At 46.4% G+C, this 19,568-nt stretch overlaps 1 protein-coding gene across 1 annotated transcript in view; it reads right to left on the bottom strand.

Moving 5' to 3' along the window:
* LOC143277685 (kin of IRRE-like protein 1) overlaps positions 1 to 19,568 on the bottom strand; it is a 207,850-nt gene that overhangs the window by 59,142 nt on the left and 129,140 nt on the right. Inside the window, exon 4 of the mRNA XM_076582601.1 lies at positions 17,896 to 18,141. Within this exon, the coding sequence (XP_076438716.1) occupies positions 17,896 to 18,141 (246 nt within the window). The remainder of the gene's footprint in view (positions 1 to 17,895; positions 18,142 to 19,568) is intronic.

Below are 19,568 nucleotides of genomic sequence, written 5' to 3'. Positions count from 1 at the left end.
CCAGAGGAGTCCACCTTGGACTATTCTCATGCTCTGTGGAGTCTTGAGAGAACCATCCAGATGAAGAGCACTGGGGCCCTCACCGCCGAGATGCTGAGGGACCACTTCATCGATGGCCTCCGGAACCCCCTGCTGAAAAGGGAGCTGCGCCACATACTGAGGAGGGAGCCTCAGACCACCTTCATCCAGGCGAGGGATGAAGCCGTGAGGCTGCAGCAAGAGCTGGAGGAGGACCAACGACAGCAACAGGCCAGGGAACAGACGGCACAGTTGGGAGATAAACTGTTACTGTTAGAAGATAGTATTAGGTCCATGCAGGGGTTAGTGTCCGATTTAGTCAGTCAGAGAGATGGGGCTGTGATAGGGAAAGGGGCTGTGGGTAGGAAGAGAAGGAACAGAGGTAGGAAAGGGAAAGGTCAGTCAGTGGTGGGAAATGGGATTTCCCCAAAGGTGGGTAAGGTTCTCCCCAAGGAAAAGTACCGAGATTTCCACAATGAGAACCAGAGAGACTTGCCCAATAGTCTCAGGAGGCAGGATCCGAGTCTGAAAGAAAAGACTCCAGTCAGGACAAGGGTTGACTGTGAGGATGATCCTTGCCAGGGTGAATGGGTGCTGCTGCCCATACCACCTGATCCAGGTGTTCCTGGTACATGTGCCACATGGGAGGGCACAGGTGACGGAGACTGCCAGGATGCAGTCAAGTCTCCAGGACGGTCACACAGACCGGTTGTAACCGGTTTGTGTGAGAATGGCACCAGGTCTCATCCGAAGCCTGGGGTGCATAGGACATGTGTGGGTGCCAGGGTGCTAGCTCAGACTGACAGGGTTGGGAAACTGTCAGGGTCAACCTGTAGGGGTAAGGTTAGCCATCCAGCATGGGCTAAAATTGTAGCTACAGCCTGCTAGGGGAATGTTGGAAATGAGGAGAACTGTATGTCAAGCTGTGTTGTTGTTTTCCTTCATTCCAGGATTTGTGGTTGCTGATGTGTGTCAGCTGGAACACTGTTGATTTTTGCGTTGTGTAGCTCCCTGTTTGATTTTTTTTTTGGTATGCTTTTCTGGGTTATGGAGTTATGTACAGCTGTATCATTTTGAAATGTATTTTTGGTGGTTTCTTTTGTCCTGTATTGTCTTCATTTTCACATGTTTATGTTTTTGCTAATTTTTGGGTTAGAGAACTAATCTCCCCATTAGCATTAATTGATGACGGCAGTCGTCAGCATGTGGTCAGCAGCAATGAGGACATTGCATTCAAAAGCTGGGGGTGGGTGTTATAGTGTGCCAGCAGTGTCACCCCCCCACCCCCCACCACCTGCACTCTGTCCCCTTCCCTCCCCATCCCTTCCCCCCCCCCCCCCCCCCCCCCCCCCCCGCCCCCCCTCCCATCTTATCTCCCTTCCCGCTCCTTCCAAAGCCCAGTCTTTGAGGTTGCGCCGACACCCGCGCCACCCTCCCTCCTCACCCCTACTCCCTAGTCGGCCCTCTTTGGTCAGCGACGCGGCGTCACCCGCCCCAGCTGTAGGAACACGTGCAGTTACGTGATGTCTGCCGCGTTCCCCGTGCTAAGCAGAACATCCCGTGTGGCGGCCCGTCTTTCAAGTCATTCCCCATCTCCCCTCCACGAGCGCAACTGACGTAGATGGTAGGACTTCGGAACGAAAACTAGGGAAAATTTATGCTAATGCAAACTTTGATCAAGCCGGCTAATATGCTGAGAGTTGTATTGTCCTGTCTCCCCAATCTCTTTGTGACGTAAACGGGTGAACCTGTCGTCATAGAATGTGTATAGACAAGTGGGTTGAAGTGAGCGAATCAGATCAATCTGTTGAACTGGGATCAAGCAGTGAATCTGTCAGTCATTCACATAGCATCACTAGGACAAGCAAAGATTGGTTATTTTAGTTCAACTAGTTAGGGGAGTGAGTGTTGTAGCTTAGATTAGTATGCACAGTATGTTGGGGGAAGGGACAAAACCAGTCAGCACAGCCAGTTCTTAGCTGTCTCCCAGAAGAACTGACTGACACAGGGTGAACTGAACAGATCTATAGGCTAACACATTGTGTGCTGCTTTAGGTTTAGGGTGAATTTTACTGTGCTGCTTATAGGTGCCGCTTATAGGTGCTGCTTTAGGTGTAGGATGATCTTTTTACTGTGTGCTGTATTGTAAAGTAAACACTCTATAAAAACCACTCCATGTGGCCCTGCTATTGATGTGAGGAGAGAGTGAGTGAGTGCATCATTAGTTGATCCTATATCCCCCTGTCTGTTCCCCTCTCTCTTCTATATGACAGACAGGCAGACATAGAGAGAGAGAGACAGAAAAGGAAGTGGGGTGGGGGGGGGGGGGAGACAAAGAGAGACAAAGAGAGACAGATACTTAGATATACATAAAAAAGAGATGGAGAGACAGAGAGGGAGAGAGAAAGAGTGAAAGGGGAGGGGGGGGGGGGTAATGTTCAAAAGTTCACAGAGAAAGACGAAGAGGAAGATAGACAGAGAGATACAGAGATACAGACAGAGAGAAAGAAACAGAGAGAGACAGAGACTGAGAGTGGGTTGAGCGAGAGAGAAAGAACTGGAATATTTTTATCGGGAGAAAAGGACAAGCTGAAAGCTACTTTGAAACGTCCCCGTAGAATAAAGATGGGGAAATTGAAGGAAAGCAGGGAGGTGTGTGTGGAGAGAGGAGGAGGGGGGAGGGACAGACAGGCAGAACTCAACTCGAATGTTTTATTGAGGGTAAAAGGATAAGCTAAAAAGCTTCTTTTCATCATGCCCTCACGTAGAAGAAGAATAAGAGGGGAAGGAGGAGATAGGGGACCTGGAGGAACGAAAAAAAAACAACAGGAAACAACATGATGAAATTAACAGACAGACAGACAGACAGAGACACAAAGACAAGGACACACACACACACACACACACACACACACACACACACACACACACACAGGGACAGACAAACACAGACATACAGCCAGACAGGCAGAGGCACTAATACAGGGACAGAGACATAGACAAACAGGCAGAGACAGACAGACGGACAGACACAAAGACAGGGACAGAGACAGACAGAAACACAAACACAGGGACATACTGAGACAGACAGACAGAGAAAGAGACAGAGACACAGTCGCACTGACGGACAGACTGAGAGCCACGGAGAGACAGACAGACGGAGATAGCGGTAGTCAGGGAAATACAGACAAGGGAACGGAACAGGAAGAGTCACACACACACACACACACACACACACACAGGGGGGGAGAGAGAGAGAGGGGGGGGAGAGAGACAGAGACAGACAGACAGACAGACAGAGAAGCAAGAGGAGATACCTAAACTGAAAGCAAGCAGAGAAGCACAAACACAAACCGAGACGACATGCCGTGCGCGTGCAAGGTGAGTACAGACAGATGAATGTGAAAGTTATTCCAGACCACGCGCTGTGAACGGCGGGACGCCAGCCAACCGCTCCAGCAGCCATTCCTTGGGAAGCCGAGCGCGAACCAATTTTGCCGGCTCGACTGTCAGCGGAAATATGGCCCAAATTGCCGCAGACGATGCTTTTTGGCGGGTCCGTTCCCCACGGCTGATTGGTCAGCACACAGCTCCTGTTCCACTCCCCCCCCCCTCCACCCCCTTCTCAATTCAAGTTTCCAACCACGCGCAATCATTGCAGTCCTGAGCTACCACTGATAGCAACATGGATCTCTGCAAATGGTTTTTGATTCCCGTCCATTTGACACTGAACCAACAGACCTGGAGGAATCGGACGAACCGCTGTTCTGTGAGGCGCCTCCGTGACTCTTCACTGGGCTGAGGGAGAAGGAGACGACGAAGGAGAAGGACCAACATTAGTTGACCAAAATCATCATCATCATCATCATCTTCTTCTTCTTCTTCTCAGAGAGAGAGAGAGAGAGAGAGAGAGAGAGAGAGAGAGAGAGAGAGAGAGAGAGAGAGAGCAGAGGGCGAATACGTATTTCAGAAACTCTGTAAGGTTCCATAGTGACCAAATCCAGTCCTTGGCAGCAGTCACAGTGCCTGGGGTGACTTGCATGAGCGAACCTGGCAGCACTAAGCATGCTTATTGTAAAGAATGTTCCTAACTCCACGGCAAATTCCATGTACTTAGAGACATTCTTGACTCAGCTAACTCTGCACTGCCAAGATCGCCCCATGCCTCTAGATTCTAAAAGCCAAGCTACCACCCACACCAATTACTGTGTCTGAAATGAATGCCTTAATAGTCACTGACAACACGTCGTGCAGGTGAGCAAACGTCGATAATGATGCAGCTCACACTGCATAGTGTGCTGGTTCGCTGGCCATTTTGTTCACATCTGATGTAAGATTTACTAAAACGTGTGGGTTGGAATGGTGAATAACCACGCGGTTTGTGAGTCACTGGCACAGTTTTTCACTTGCCTCAAACCCATCACGGAGTGGCCCATCCGCCAGGGAAGCGACAGAATCTGAGGGCAGTCAGTATTTCTTCCCCTTCACTGGCCCTTGGCTGGTGGTCTGGTCTAGTCGTTATGGTGATATGATAAACATACACTTGGCGCATGTCAAAGAAACCAGGGCAACAAAAGGGTTGTCCCTGGCGAAATTATGTAGAAAAATCCAGAAAGAAGACGGACGGACAGACAGACATATTCAGACGGCCGGAGAGGGGCAGAGAGCGGTGTTTTTCTGTGTACATAATGCATTATGCCATAATGTGTTTCCCATAAAAAGGAAGAAGAATTTTTGTATCTTTAGAATTTTTCTTTTTACACATCACGCTTTTCTCCCGAGCAAAATATGTGACATCCAATCGATAATCTACATTACCAATTAATCCACCTCGAAACGATCATCTACATTACCAATTAATCCACCTCGAAACGATCATCTACATTACCAATCAGTTCACCTCTAATCGATCATCTACATTACCAATCAATTCACCTCGAAACGATCATCTACATTACCAATCAGTTCACCTCTAATCGATCATCTACATTACCAATCAATTCACCTCGAAACGATCATCTACATTACCAATCAGTTGACCTCGAAACGATCATCTACATTACCAATCAATTCACCTCTAAACGATGATCTACATTACCAATCAATTCACCTCCAATCGATCATCTACATTACCAATCAGTTCACCTCTAATCGATCATCTACATTACCAATCAGTTCACCTCTAATCGATCATCTACATTACCAATCAATTCACCTCTAAACGATCATCTACATTACCAATCAATTCACCTCCAATCGATCATCTACATTACCGATCAATTTCCCGTTTTCAACCCTGACTGGAAACGTAATGCTGACCAATAACTAACTCTACTGACTGTCTGAAAGCCGAAATGGGACAAGATTTGTATTTAATTCTGACCAATAACTAACTCTACTGTCTGAAAGCCGAAAAGGGACAAGATTTGTATTTAATTCTGACCAATAACTAACTCTACTGTCTGAAAGCCGAAATGGGACAAGATTTGTATTAATTCTGACCAATAACTAACTCTGCTGATTGTCTGAAAGCCGAAGTGGCACAAGATTTGTATTTAATTCTGACCAATAACTAACTCTGCTGATTGTCTGAAAGTCGAAGTGGAACAAAATTTGTATATTTCTTTTTGTTTTGTTTGGGCTCCTTTTGTGATCGTCCTCCAACAGATGAGACGGCTTGACATGTCTAATATTTTCTCATCACAGCTTGCTGGTCTGTAGCTGGCTGCGGGGAAATGAGGGGAAAAAATCGCAAATACGATAATCGTAATAATAATAAGGTAAAAAACAACAAAATCTCCAGATTTTTCGAGGCAGTTGTTTGAGGGGTGGGAGGATGGTAGGGGTGTGGGGGTGGGGGTGGGGGGGTGGGGGTGGGGGCGTTGTCCTGACATGTTGCGGTCTGGTTTCCCTTGCCTCCTCTGCCCCCCCCCCCTCTCTCTGTTCTCCCCCCCCCATCCCCATCCTCACCTTCCACACACCCATGGGTCCTGACTACCCTTCCTGACACACCTATCTCTATAGCAACAACAACAACAGCAACAACAACAACGATGATGATGAGGAGGATTATTATTATTATTATTAGCATACCTACTACTACTACTACTGACGATGATGATGATGATGACAATGATGATAATGAAATACTGCCAACTGCATCATGTATTATTCTTCTAATAGTTTGTTATTACTACTGCTGCTACCATTACTATTGTCATTATTATCATTATTATTATTATCATCATTATTACAATTATTTTTGTTGTTGTTCTTGTTGTTCTTATTACTGTTATTATCATTATCATTATAATAATAATCATTAATATATTATTATTATTACCCACCCACACCCCCTAACCACCACCACCACCCTCCTTTCCTCTCTGCACTCCCCACATCTGTTCTGAACAAATACACCCACATCCCAAGATACCTCTGCCGCCTCACACACACACACACACACACACACACACACACACACACACACACACACACACACGCACGCACGCACGCACGCACGCACACACATTCACTCTCTCTCCCTCCCCTTCTCTCTCTGTCTCTCTCTCTCTTCCACTCTGTCCCTCTCTCTCCCTGTGTCTCTGTCTCTCTCTGTCAGTTCAATTACATTTAGCTATGATTATGCTGTGCGATTTTTAATGATAGCTTTCATGCACGAGATATATATTTTTTTAATTGTCAGCAATGATTGGCTGGTTTCGTGGGATTATAACTGAAGCACTTAATCCTTATTTTAAAAACTTTTCCCCTCATCTTTTATCATTTTCTTTCTATTCTTTGTCTTTCTATTTACAATTTTTAAATATTCTAAATCTGAACAGAAATTCGTAAAAAAAAAAAATTAATTAGAGGAAAAAAATAAGAAAACACGTGCATACGCACGCACACCACGAATACACACACACACACACACACACACACACACACACACACACACACATACATACATACATACATACATACACACACGCGCGCGCGCACGTGCGCGCACACACACACACACACACACACACGCGCGCGCGCACACACACACACACACTCATACACACACACACGCGCGTGCGCGCGTGTCAAACATCACGCCGCCACTGCTTTTGTGAGCAGACTGACGATTCCCACGAAAGAGTATGAGTTGTCAAACAAACAAAAACAAACAAATAAAAAAAATAAAAAATAAAAACACCACAAAAAGACACTTTATAAAGAGATGGAAGATGGAAACTCCCTCGGAAGACCGTTTCATTTTGGGGGTGAGTGTTGGGAGGGAAGCAGTCTCACCAAAAACAAACCAACAACAACAAACACCCAAACAACCAAAAAACCCAAAATAACCAGACATACATAAAAAGGGACAAACAGAAACAAATAATGGAAAGGATCCCTCGTTTTGTAAAGGACTCAGTTCTGACAGAAAAAAATCACTTTAGATCAGACGCTATGCTCCGTAAAGATGCTTCAATGGAAAAAAGAAAAGAAAAAAATAATGCATCAGAAAAAAAAAATCCTGAAGACTTTTTTGTGGAACTGGTGCTTCGTTGGGGTTCAAGGGTGCTCAGAATGAGTGCTTTAATCGAGGGGAAAATGGAATAAAACATGCTTCACCCAGTTATAAGAAACGCTCCCTTTGCACTAAATTGGCTGCTTCGCAGGCAAAAAAACGTCAACAACAACAAAGAAACAGACAGAGAGAATGGGACCCTTCGTAATAAAAAAAACAACAACAACAAACAACGTTTTTTGTTTGTTTTTGTTTTGTTTTTTCTTTTCTTTTCTTTTTTTAAAATTTATTTATTTATTCATTTTTTGAAAAGGATGGGGGAGGGTGGGTGTGGTGGGGGAGGGTGGATGGCGGAAGAGAAAGGAAACGTGCTGAAAACGACGTTTTGTTTGGGAGACGAGGAAATGACAGGAAAAAATTATGTCTGGAAAAAAAAAGAAGAAAAAAATTCTAAAACACAGAACGGACACTTCATCCAAGAGAGCCTTGTCACACTCCTCCTGTCACATACACAATAGGATGTTCTGCTGCACTAGAAAAGAATGCTTCTCGCTTTATCTCGTCTACAAATAAAATCAAAATAACGGGAGAAAAGGGGGGTGGGGGTGGAAGCAGAGTTTGTATTTGTATTTGTATTTCTTTTTATCACAACAGATTTCTCTGTGTGAAATTCGGGCTGCTCTCCCCAGGGAGAGCGCGTCGCCATACTACAGCGCCACCCTTTTTTGTTGTATTTTTTCCTGTGTGCAGTTTTATTTGTTTTTCCTATTGAAGTGGATTTTTCTACAGAATTTTGCCAGGAACAACCCTTTTGTTGCCGTGGGTTCTTTTACGTGCGCTAAGTGCATGCTGCACACGGGACCTCGGTTTATCGTCTCATCCGAATGACTAGCGTCCAGACCACCACTCAAGGTCTAGTGGAGGGGGAGAAAATTTCGGGGGCTGTGCCGTGATTCGAACCAGCGCGCACAGATTCTCTCGCTTCCTAGGCGGACGCGTTACCTCTAGGCCATCACTCCAGACCTAGTCTGTAAGATGCTGTGGTGATTTGTGTTGCGAATGATTCTAGTTAGCAATGTGGATCCATTCCGATGTTCTTGTTGACAGGGGTCATTTGTATTTCAGAAAAAGAAAAAAAATCGCTGTTCGTCAGCATCCCTTTCCTGCTGACAACTGTGTGAAAACCCACACCGTGTTCAACATTCTCCAAGCGGGGAAAAATCACCACAAAAACGAAATCGGATTGTCCATCAATATTTCAGACTGACGAGAAAGGATTTCAAGGCGGAATTTTGTGGCGTGAAGTTCACGTGCATTGCGTGTGTGTGAGTGAGTGTGTGTGTGTGTGTGTGTGAACTGAATGATGTGTGTCACATTGCTGATTTTTCGCTCGATGGCTGCGGCTCCCACCTTCATTCGTCAGGCAACGGTGAGCTTTCACCTGCATGACGCTTTTCTTCCACGCCTTGCAGGCAGCCATTCTGTTCAAGGGGTGTGCATGATAGGTATGTCTTTTTTTTTTGTCTTTTTCTTTTCTTTTTTTCTAAATTATCCACCGAACGCTGCGTATTTGATGCACGCCCCCCCCCCCCCCACACCCTCCCCACCACCAACCCCCCCCTACCGCCCCCGCCCCCCCCACACACACACACACCCACACACAGCGAAAATCTGCTTACTATTTGTTCCTCTTATACAGAGAGAGACAGGGAGAGAGAGGGAGAGACTGAGTGACAGAGGTCTGACTTGTTTCACGGTACACACAACGCCCTTCATGCAAGCGAACAACAAGTAGTGGTCACAATGAATGAGTCCCATACACGGAGGGAAAAGGAGGAGGGATTGGGGGGGGGGGGACTGGGGGCCTGGGGTAGAGTAGTAGGGGTGGGGGGCGTTCAAAGCGGAGAGTGCTGTCAGGTGACCACCACAGCAGTGTCCGAGCCTCACGTGCAGCGCATTACCAGTCTGCCACATCCGCTGTCCCTGTCCCCACATCCCTTCATACATATATGGAGAGAGAGGGGGGGAGTGAGAGAGAGAGAGGGGGGGGGAAGAGAGAGATTTCTCCTTTTCTCTTTCTCACTCCTCTATCTCTTTCTCCCCGACTCTTCTCTTTCTCTCTGTCTAACATTCATACTGACGTCTGAATGCTGAAATGTGAGGATGTCACTGTGTGCATGGTGTTGAAGGGAAGGAGACTGGGGAAGGGTGGAGATGGAGAGTTCTTGTAGTTTGTTGCTTTGTAGCAGTCTTTTTCATTAGTTTCTCAAGTGATCTTCAGTGAATTTTTGTCGTTGATATCTTTCTTGTTAATGGTTCTTTGTTGTAGCCCTACCCCCCACATCCCTCTTTTTTATCCTCAGGGCTGTGTGCTTATCTCATTACATTGGTAAAATAAAATTTCGTTTCGTTTCGTTTTTGTCTGTCTGTCTCTTTCTCTCTATCTGTCTGTCTCTGTCTCTTTCTCTCTGCCTGTCTGTCTATTTCTTTAAAGCATTTCATGTTTCAATCTGATTTTTCTTGAAGGACATGGCAGACTGTTCATTTATGTTGAACTGATGATATGTTTACTGATCGTCAAGCTGCACCCAGCAAGAAGGCCAATGGCGTTTTGACGATTGTGGTATCCGTATCTCTCTCTCTTCTCTGTCACCCCCCCTCCGCCCCCTCTCTCTCTCTCGCTCGCTCTCTCCCTTCTGTCTGTCTCTCTCTGTCTCCCTTCTCTCTCCAGTTCTCTCTTTCTCTCCCCTCTCTCTCTCGCTATGTCTCTAGATCCCTCTCTCCCTTCTCTCTCTTTCTCTCTCGCTCTCTACCATCTCTAGCTCTCTCTCTCTCTCTCTCTCTCTCTCTCCTCATTCTCTCGCTCTCTCTCACGCTCTCTCTCTTCTCTTTCTTGCTCTCTCTCTCTCTAGCTCCCTCTCTTTTTTCTCTCTTTCTCGCGCTCTCTCTAGCTCTCTCTCTCTCTCTCTCTCTCTCTCTCTCCCCAGCTCTCTCCCTCTCTCTTTCCACCCCCCCTCTCTCTTTCTGTGTGACTTCCTTTTCGTCACGCCATATGCCAGAGAGACAGGAACGGTAACTAACACAGACACTGACATGGGAGGTAACAAGCAGTGACATGCAACAGAACGCAGCAAGAAGGGGAAGGAGGGAGGGGCGGGGGCCGGCCACGGACCGAGACTGACCACAGCAAGTGACCCGAGTCGGAGATCAAGGTCAAGCAGCTGGCAACCAACCAAGCGTGAAATGGAGGTGACGTCTTGCATTTCCTTGCTATGGTGCTGCCCTCTGGCGACACGGGTCATGGCGTGCCCTGTGTGGCTTGGTCCTTCCGGCCAACTGGAACCTCTCCCCCCCCTTCCTCCCACCCCCTTCCTGGCTTCCAGGAGACAGAACGACATGCAGGATGACGGGCGCAACAGCCGAGTGGTTATATCGTTTGACTTATCTGAGGGTGCCAGGTTCGAATCTCGGTAACGGCGCCTGGTGGGTAAAGGGCGGAGATTTATCCGATCTCTCAGGTCAACACATGTGCAGACCTGCTAGTGCCTGAACCCCCTTCGTGTGTATACTCACGGAGGAGATTAAATACGCACGTTTAAGGACCTGTGATTCATGTCAGCGTTCGGTGGGTAAGGGAAACAAATTATCCGGCAAGCACATCCCCGAAAACGGAATATGACTGCCTATATGGCGGGGTAAAGAAGCAAAACGGTCATACACGTAAAATGTTACATGTCTGTATGAGTGTGTGTGCGCGCGCGTGACTGAAACCTAATTGAATGACGCAGGAAACCAGTGATGAGCGCAAAGTGGCAGCTGTCAGTCGGCTCTACTCAGGTAGGCAGCCTGTTGTGCAAATGTACAGCGCTAAGAGCTTGGTCTCCAACCGAGGACAGGCGTTATATAATTATCCGTATCATCATCATCATCATAGTTAGTCGTGTCCAACTTAACCAGAACAACAGATGAGGCAACTGCTGTCTGGGCTAGAACTTGATTATGGGGGGGCGGGGGAGCGGCGGGAGGGGGGGGGGGTGTCTTGCCCAAGTTACATTAACACTCTTGGCCGTGAGTAGTTGCTTTTTTTGGGGAAGGGGGGGGGGTTGTTGTTTATTTGTTGTTTTTCCCCAAATGCAAACTAGTCCCCAAGGCTGCAGCACAAAGTGCCAGCGTAATCTTGCCTTCTGGTTCGAGAGTGTCAGGTATTCACAGAAGACGTAAAATGGATTCCCACTGCAGCGGATAAACCACTGATCATACAGCTGTACACACCAATCTGCAAACACCCACCAGTCCCACTGTCCGAGATAACACCCATACACCCGAATGACGTCCGCACCCCACCTCAGCACCCTCTCTCCCCACCCCAATCCCCACCCCCATCCACCCCTTCTACCGCCGGCCCCCGCCCTCCTCCCCAACTCCCACACACGTTCTCGCTACCCCTGTTACCCCTCCTCCCACCCTCTCCCTTGGTGAGGTCCGATTCACCAATTCCCGTTTCGCCTGTCTTTGATCTCTCCCCCTCTCCCCCCTCTCCCTCTCTCCCCTCTCTCCCCTTCTCTCTCTCCCCCCCTCTCTCTCCCTCTCCCTTCATTGTAGTGACACCGACATTGATCTTGTAGAATCATCTCTACAACAGGGAATAAATGACATTTCAGACTGGTGTTATCAAAACCACATGGAACTTAACCCACACAAAACAAAAAGTATGGCATTGACATCCAGACAGAAACACCAACGTAAACCTCTCATTTTAAAGCACGAGGTAAGCAAGAACTCAAATGAACAAGTTTGGGGTAATTATTGATAAAGAACTGAACTGACAAGCTCATATCAACCATGTATGCAAACAATTAGCCCTGCAATTTGTTCTTACTCAATAAACTTAGATATTACGTCGATACTCCAACCAGAAAATTATTCTTCGGGGCACACTGTCTCTCTCATGTCAATTATGCATCTACAGTTTGGAGCAATGCCAATCACAACCAGCTAAAAAAAGTTAATTCATTGCATAGACGAGCAGCTAAACTATTTTACCAGACCACTCCCTATCAACAGATGAAAAATCAACAAAACTGGAAATATTACCACTATACAAGCAATTCGACTACAATAAAATGGTCCTCATGTTCAAAGTACACAAAAACATGTCACCACCATACCTCAGTGACCTTGTTCAACGGGCATCAGAGCGTTACGATTCAGATAATTATATTCTGCCTCGTGTGCGCATCGATTTGTACAAATCTAGCTTTGCATTTTTTGGACCATCTGTTTGGAACTTTCTTCCTTCGTTCATTAAGACGTGCGATTTATTACGTTCCTTCAAATCAAGCATACGAGAACTTCTGCTCCACAAACAATAGGCCCACAAAGCTTTTTTTTTTTTTTTTTTTTTTTAACCAGCTAAAAAAGACATAAAATATTAATCATGCTTTTTTCGTGAAGTTTGTATCTATACCTACATGCAGTGAATTTATTTTATTTCTACCTTTGTGCTTTAATGTTTTTACTTGTTCGCCTGCAAATTGGATGTTATTACCTGTAACATCTGCATCAGCAAATTAATCACTTTTATATATTGCAATGGTAAATTTGTGCTTTTCTGTTTTCTTTATGTCCGCTATATGTTTCTCACTTCGGTCATGTCTCTGTATGTGCATAAGTGTGTGTGTGTGTGTGTGTGTGTGTGTGTGTGTGTGTGTTTTGGGTGGAGAGAGTGTGTGCATGTGTATGGATATGAATGTCTGAATGCGTTCGTTTTATTACTTTTTACGATGTTAATGATGATGATGGTGATCATTCTTCGTTATAGTAGCAGTAGATGTAGCAGTGTTAACAAAATTATTACTGTTGTGTCGTTATCGTTAATGTTGTTATTGTTGTCACAAGGACAGATTGGAAGACTGGGCGATGCCTAAAATCTTTATCCTTGAGTAATAAAGTTTTTGAATCTTGAATCTTGAATATCTCTCTCTCTCTCTCCCTCTCTCTCTCTCTTCCCCCTCTCCCTCTCTCTCCCTCTCTTAAATGGTTCATATACGGCTGAGTGTTAAAGTCTGTATGTGTACATAATACCACTCTCAGCTTCTCTGAACACTTCTGATTTTCAACGGGTATTGTATGTATTATCATGGATGTATTCGCGATGACTTCCGAGCACATTTTTTTAAAATACAATTCAGTTTAAGGTGAAGCTGAGCTTGCTATTCCACCACGATCACCGATATCAAGACCAGACCGTCAAAACAAACGGGCCAGAAACGTAGAAAGTGAGGATAAAATTTTAAAAAAATTAAAATAAGCGATATTCTATATATATATATATATTTTTTTTATTTTTTTTTTTTTTTTTTTTGAAACGCGTGTGCACGCAGAGAGACAGAGCAACTGAGCTCATTGGCGAATTGAGAATGTATGTATGACAGGCAGTCGTGTCCGACTATGACAACCAGCACAGCAGAGGAGGTAAATGCTGTCCCAACTACCTGGGCTAGAATTTGAACACAGTACAGAGTGCCTTGCCCAAGTTACATCCCTACTGTCTCTCGGCCAAGAGGGTTTTCGGACAGTCAGCGTTGGGATGGTTCCCAAAGGCCAACTAACCCCCAGGGCTGCAGCACTAAGAGCCAGTGCAATCTTGCCTCCTAGTATCAGTCATAGTCCTTCACAAAAAGACTGAGTGTGACAAACTGGAATCACCAGTTCAGTGGTAGGCGAAACGGGGTGGTGCCCCCTGACTCTACATACACCCTGTACGCCCCCCACCCCCACCCCCCACCCACTCCCCTCCTTCTCTCCCCCATTGTTCCGGTCCCGTTCAGCAGTGTTGTGATCCAAGTCGGAGGAGTGTTGAAGGCACGCGCTGCTCTCCACGAGACAGGCAAAGCGCGCACAAAACAACACACATAATGACGGCCACCTGGAAGCTGGGGCAACTGGATCAAGGGAGATCAACTCTTTTGATACCCTGGTTCCGGGGAGACCACCCTGCCAATTTCCTCTGCACCATGCCGTGACAAAGGGCCATAACTCACCGGTCCATTCCTCTCCCCCCCCCCTCCCACCCCCCGCCCCCACCTCCCCGCATTTTTTTTCTTTAACGGGAGGATTGATCCATGAAAAGAGGTTTTCATTTGTCTCTGTCTCCGTCCCCTTCTCTTTCTCTCTCAATTAATCCAACCTGATTCTCTGTCTCTGTCTCTGTCTCTCTCCTAACCACACTTCCCTCTCCCTATATCTCACACACTCTCCTCTCCTCCCAATTCTATACCTCTTTCCTTCCTCCCCTTTTTATTTCTCTCCCTCTCTCTCCCCTCACCCTCCTTCCTCTCTCTCCCTCTACTCTCTCTCTCCCTCTCTCTCTTTCCCTCTCTCTCCTCACTATACCCCCCTCTCCCTCTCTCTCCCACACACTCTCCTCCCCACCCCCCACTCTGCCTCCTAACCCCCTCCATCCCCTCCCCCACCTCTCTCTCTCTCTCTCCTCTCTCTCTCTGCTCCTCTCTCTCAGACAATAGCTAATGAAGCACTGAACAAAGACTGCAGGTGAAATTGGAAGCATGGTGATGTTTTACTCCTTCAAGACTGTTTCAAACGACAGAAAATGTAAAGTACACTTCACAGGATTCCGTAATTTGGTGGTCCATTCGTTTTTGTTGTTTAGTTCTGTTTTTTGTTTGTGTTTTGTTGTTGTTTTTTGCTCCTTGAAGGGATAGCTTCTGCTATCTGTTCTTTCTGCGTCCTCCGTTCATTAAAAGTAGTCTAAACCTTTACGGCAGTAAAGCGCTATGGAAGTTCCTCGTTATGTTATTGTTGTTGATTTTGTCGTCCTAGTCGTGTGCGTCATTATCATCATCATCATCATCATCATCATTATAATAATAATAAGTATCATCATCATACTGCTACTGCTGCTGTTACGTCTTCTGCTGCCACGCTGTTCGGTCTAAGTCTTACGAGCGCAGATCGCTGGGGAATGTTTCAAGATGCTGTCATCATCACCCTCACCATCGTCGTCATCATCATCATCATCATAATTATTCATCATTCTTTTACTGTTTGTCCATTCCATTTTATTCTTAGTCCCAAATTTATTACTATTCCTCCTCCTCCTCCTCCACCTACTACTATTGCTACTGCTGCTGCTACAATTACTACTGGACGTTCATTTATGACAGGGCTCTAAACCTTACTTAAAGAATGTAATGGTAGTGTTTAGTAGTAGTATTAGTAGTAATTGTGAAAGTAGTCTTGTTGTTGTGATTCTTGTTATCACTATTATCAACATTATCCTATATTCATGAATAGGACTCTGTCTGTGCGGCGATTCTGCGTCCAAACTGACAGAAATGAAAATTGCAAGAGGCTGTTTGTTATTTTTTTGTTTCTTTTTCGCGCGCGTGTGTGTGTGTGAGTGCGTGCGTGCGTGCGTGCGTGCGTACGTGTGTGTGTTTGTGTGTGTGTGTGTGTGTGTGTGTGTGTGTGTGTGTGTGTGTTGCAGATACGTCTCTGTGCAAATGGGGGGAAAAAACACATTCAAAGCGAAATCGGAAATTCCCGGTGACAAATCATACACTGAAAAAAATTAATGGTCATTCCATACTCCTCGTCGCACAGAGAGAGAGACAGACAGACAGACAGAGACAGACAGAATTCTCTCTCTCTCTCTCTCTCTCTCTCTCTCTCTCTCTCTCTCATCAATGTATAATATCCACACCCTCAACCCCCACCCCCCACCCCCCCCCCCCAAAAAAAAAAAAAAAATCATAACACAGCCTCACAATCAGCCCTTCCTACTCCTCCATCTACTTCAATTTTCTTTTTCACACAACAATGATAACCACTCTCACCCCTCCACCCAACTAGCATACACACACATACTCACACACACACACACACACACTCACGCAAACACACACACATACACACACACACACACACACTCACACACACACACACACACAAACACACACACACACACACACACTCACTCACTCACTCACATACACACACGCACGCGCACACACACACACACACACACACACACACACACACACACAACGGCAAAGGAGAGGAAGTTGAGAAGACTTAGTCACAGGGGCGGACTCGACCCCTCGACCCTATGTGACAAGCAAGAACAAGAAAAAGGGCGCCGGCCCGACACACACAAGAGATCGCCACATCTGATAGGATGAGAGAGAGGGGCGGGGGGAGAGAGAGAGAAGGGGTACAGGGGGAGGAGAGAGGGGTGGGGAAGGGGAATAAATAAGGCTGGCACGCGCCTCCAGAAGGGAGATAAGCCAGGACAACGACGAAAGGTGCTGCTGCGCCTGTTTTTACGCTGGGTGGGGAGATAATTGCTTCTGATAAAACACAAAATAACAACAACGAAAAAAGGGGACAGCAGTTCACTGGCTGGCTGCAGGGAGGGGGTAGAGAGGGAAAGGGGGTGGGGTGGGGGTGGATGAATAAGGTGTGTGTGTGTGTGTGTGTGTGTGTGTGTGTGTGTGTGTGTCCCTCACACACACACACACAACCCCCCCCCCCACCCCCCCCCCCACACACACACAGAGGTGTGTACATAATCCTAAGAAAGAGAGCGAACGAGGTAGAGGGAGAGACAGACAGACAGACAGAGATAAGAAGCGACGGACCGACCGACCGACAGAGGGTTAATCACAATCCTAGCTACTCAGCAGTCCAGGGGTTAATCCTAGTTACTCAGAAGTCCAATGGTTATTCATAATCATAGTAACTCAGCAGTGCATGGGTTAATCATAATCCTAGTTAGTAAGCAATCCAAAGGTCAATCATAATCCTAGTTTCTCAGCAGTACACGAGTTATCTTTATCCTAGTTGCTCAGCAGTACATGTGTTAACCATAATCCTAGTTGCTCAGCAGTACATGTATTAACCATAATCCTAGTTGCTCAGCAGTACATGTATTAACCATAATCCTAGTTGCTCAGCAGTACATGTATTAACCATAATCCTAGTTGCTCAGCAGTACATAGGTTAACCATAATCCTAGTTACTCAGCAGTACATGGGTTAACCATAATCCTAGTTGCTCAGCAGTACATGGGTTAATCATAATCCTAGTTGCTCAGCATTACATGGATTAATCATAATCCTAGTTGCTCAGCAGTACATGGGTTAACCATAATCCTAGTTACTCAGCAGTACATGGGTTAACCATAATCCTAGTTACTCAGCAGTACATGGGTTAACCATAATCCTAGTTGCTCAGCAGTACATGGGTTAACCATAATCCTAGTTGCTCAGCAGTACATGGGTTAACCATAATCCTAGTTACTCAGTAGTCCAGGGTTAATCCTAGTCACTCACCGGCCACACACAGCAGTGCCCAGCAGCACAGCACAACGCTCCAGGTCAGCGCCCGATGCCAGCCGGCCGGCCATGACGTCATTCGCCACGTCACAGCACCTAGCCACACCGAGGAGGTGGGTGACGTCATGCCCACTTGTGACGTCAGCAATGACGACGGCGATGACGCGTCAGAGGACTCCTCACCTGCTCTGCATTGTCGGCACGTGCTGTGAACGGTGGCCATCAATGATATGTCTGGGTGATCTGAAAGTGAAAAAAAATAAGAAATGCAATACTTAAGTAAGTAAGTAAGTAAGTAAACAAAGAACCACACACACACACACACACACACACACACACACATATATATATATATATGACTAGTGTCCAGACCACCACTCCAGGTCTAGTGGAGGAAGAGAAAACATCGGCGGCTGAGCCGCAATTCGAACCAGCGCCCTCAGATTCTCTCGCTTCTCATATGGACGCGTTACTTCTAGACCATCACTCCATTATTTTATTTTTATTATTATCATTATGGTGGTGGTGGTGGTGGTGGTAGTGTATGTCTGTTTCACGATTATCGATAATCTGATTGTGTAAGCTTCGATGAGGTTGAGTCTTTCTGTCAGTCTCTCTTCACCATCTGTGTGTGTGTGTGTGTGTGTGTGTGTGTGTGTGTCCCAATATCTCTTGTCTTTTTCTTCCTCCCCCTCCACCCCACCGTGCAACATTATCTGTCTCCCCGCCCCCCCCCCCCCCCCCCCCCCCCTCCATTCTCAGTCCTATTTCTGTTTCCTCCAAATTTATCTCCCCTCCTCCTTCACATTTCTGTCCCCTCCTCCTCTACATTTGCACATTGCCAGGTACACTCTTCACAGCACACCTGTCACAACCTGAATGACTACAATGCACATTGCCAGGTACACTCTTCACAGCACACCTGTCACAACCTGAATGGCTACAGTGCACATTGCCAGGTACACTCTTCACAACACACCTATCACAACCTGAATGGCTACAGTGCACATTGCCAGGTACACTCTTCACAGCACACCTGTCACAACCTGAATGACTACAATGCACATTGCCAGGTACACTCTCCACAGCACACCTGTCACAACCTGAATGACTACAATGCACATTGCCAGGTACACTCTCCACAGTACACCTGTCACAACCTGAATGGCTACAGTGCACATTGCCAGGTACACTCCTGACAGCACACCTGTCACAACCTGAATGGCTACAATGCACATTGCCAGGTACACTCTTCACAACACACCTATCACAACCTGAATGGCTACAGTGCACATTGCCAGGTACACTCTTCACAACACACCTATCACAACCTGAATGGCTACAATGCACATTGCCAGGTACACTCTTCACAACACACCTATCACAACCTGAATGACTACAGTGCACATTGCCAGGTACACTCCTGACAGTACACCTATCACAACCTGAATGGCTACAATGCACATTGCCAGGTACACTCTTCACAGCACACCTATCACAACCTGAATGGCTACAGTGCACATTGCCAGGTACACTCTTCACAACACACCTATCACAACCTGAATGGCTACAGTGCACATTGCCAGGTACACTCTCCACAGCACACCTGTCACAACCTGAATGACTACAATGCACATTGCCAGGTACACTCCTGACAGTACACCTGTCAC

Source organism: Babylonia areolata, chromosome 34, assembly GCF_041734735.1.
Source record: "Babylonia areolata isolate BAREFJ2019XMU chromosome 34, ASM4173473v1, whole genome shotgun sequence".
In the NCBI taxonomy this organism is placed as follows: Eukaryota; Metazoa; Mollusca; class Gastropoda; order Neogastropoda; family Buccinidae; genus Babylonia; species Babylonia areolata.
This window is presented reverse-complemented; position numbering and strand designations above follow the sequence as displayed.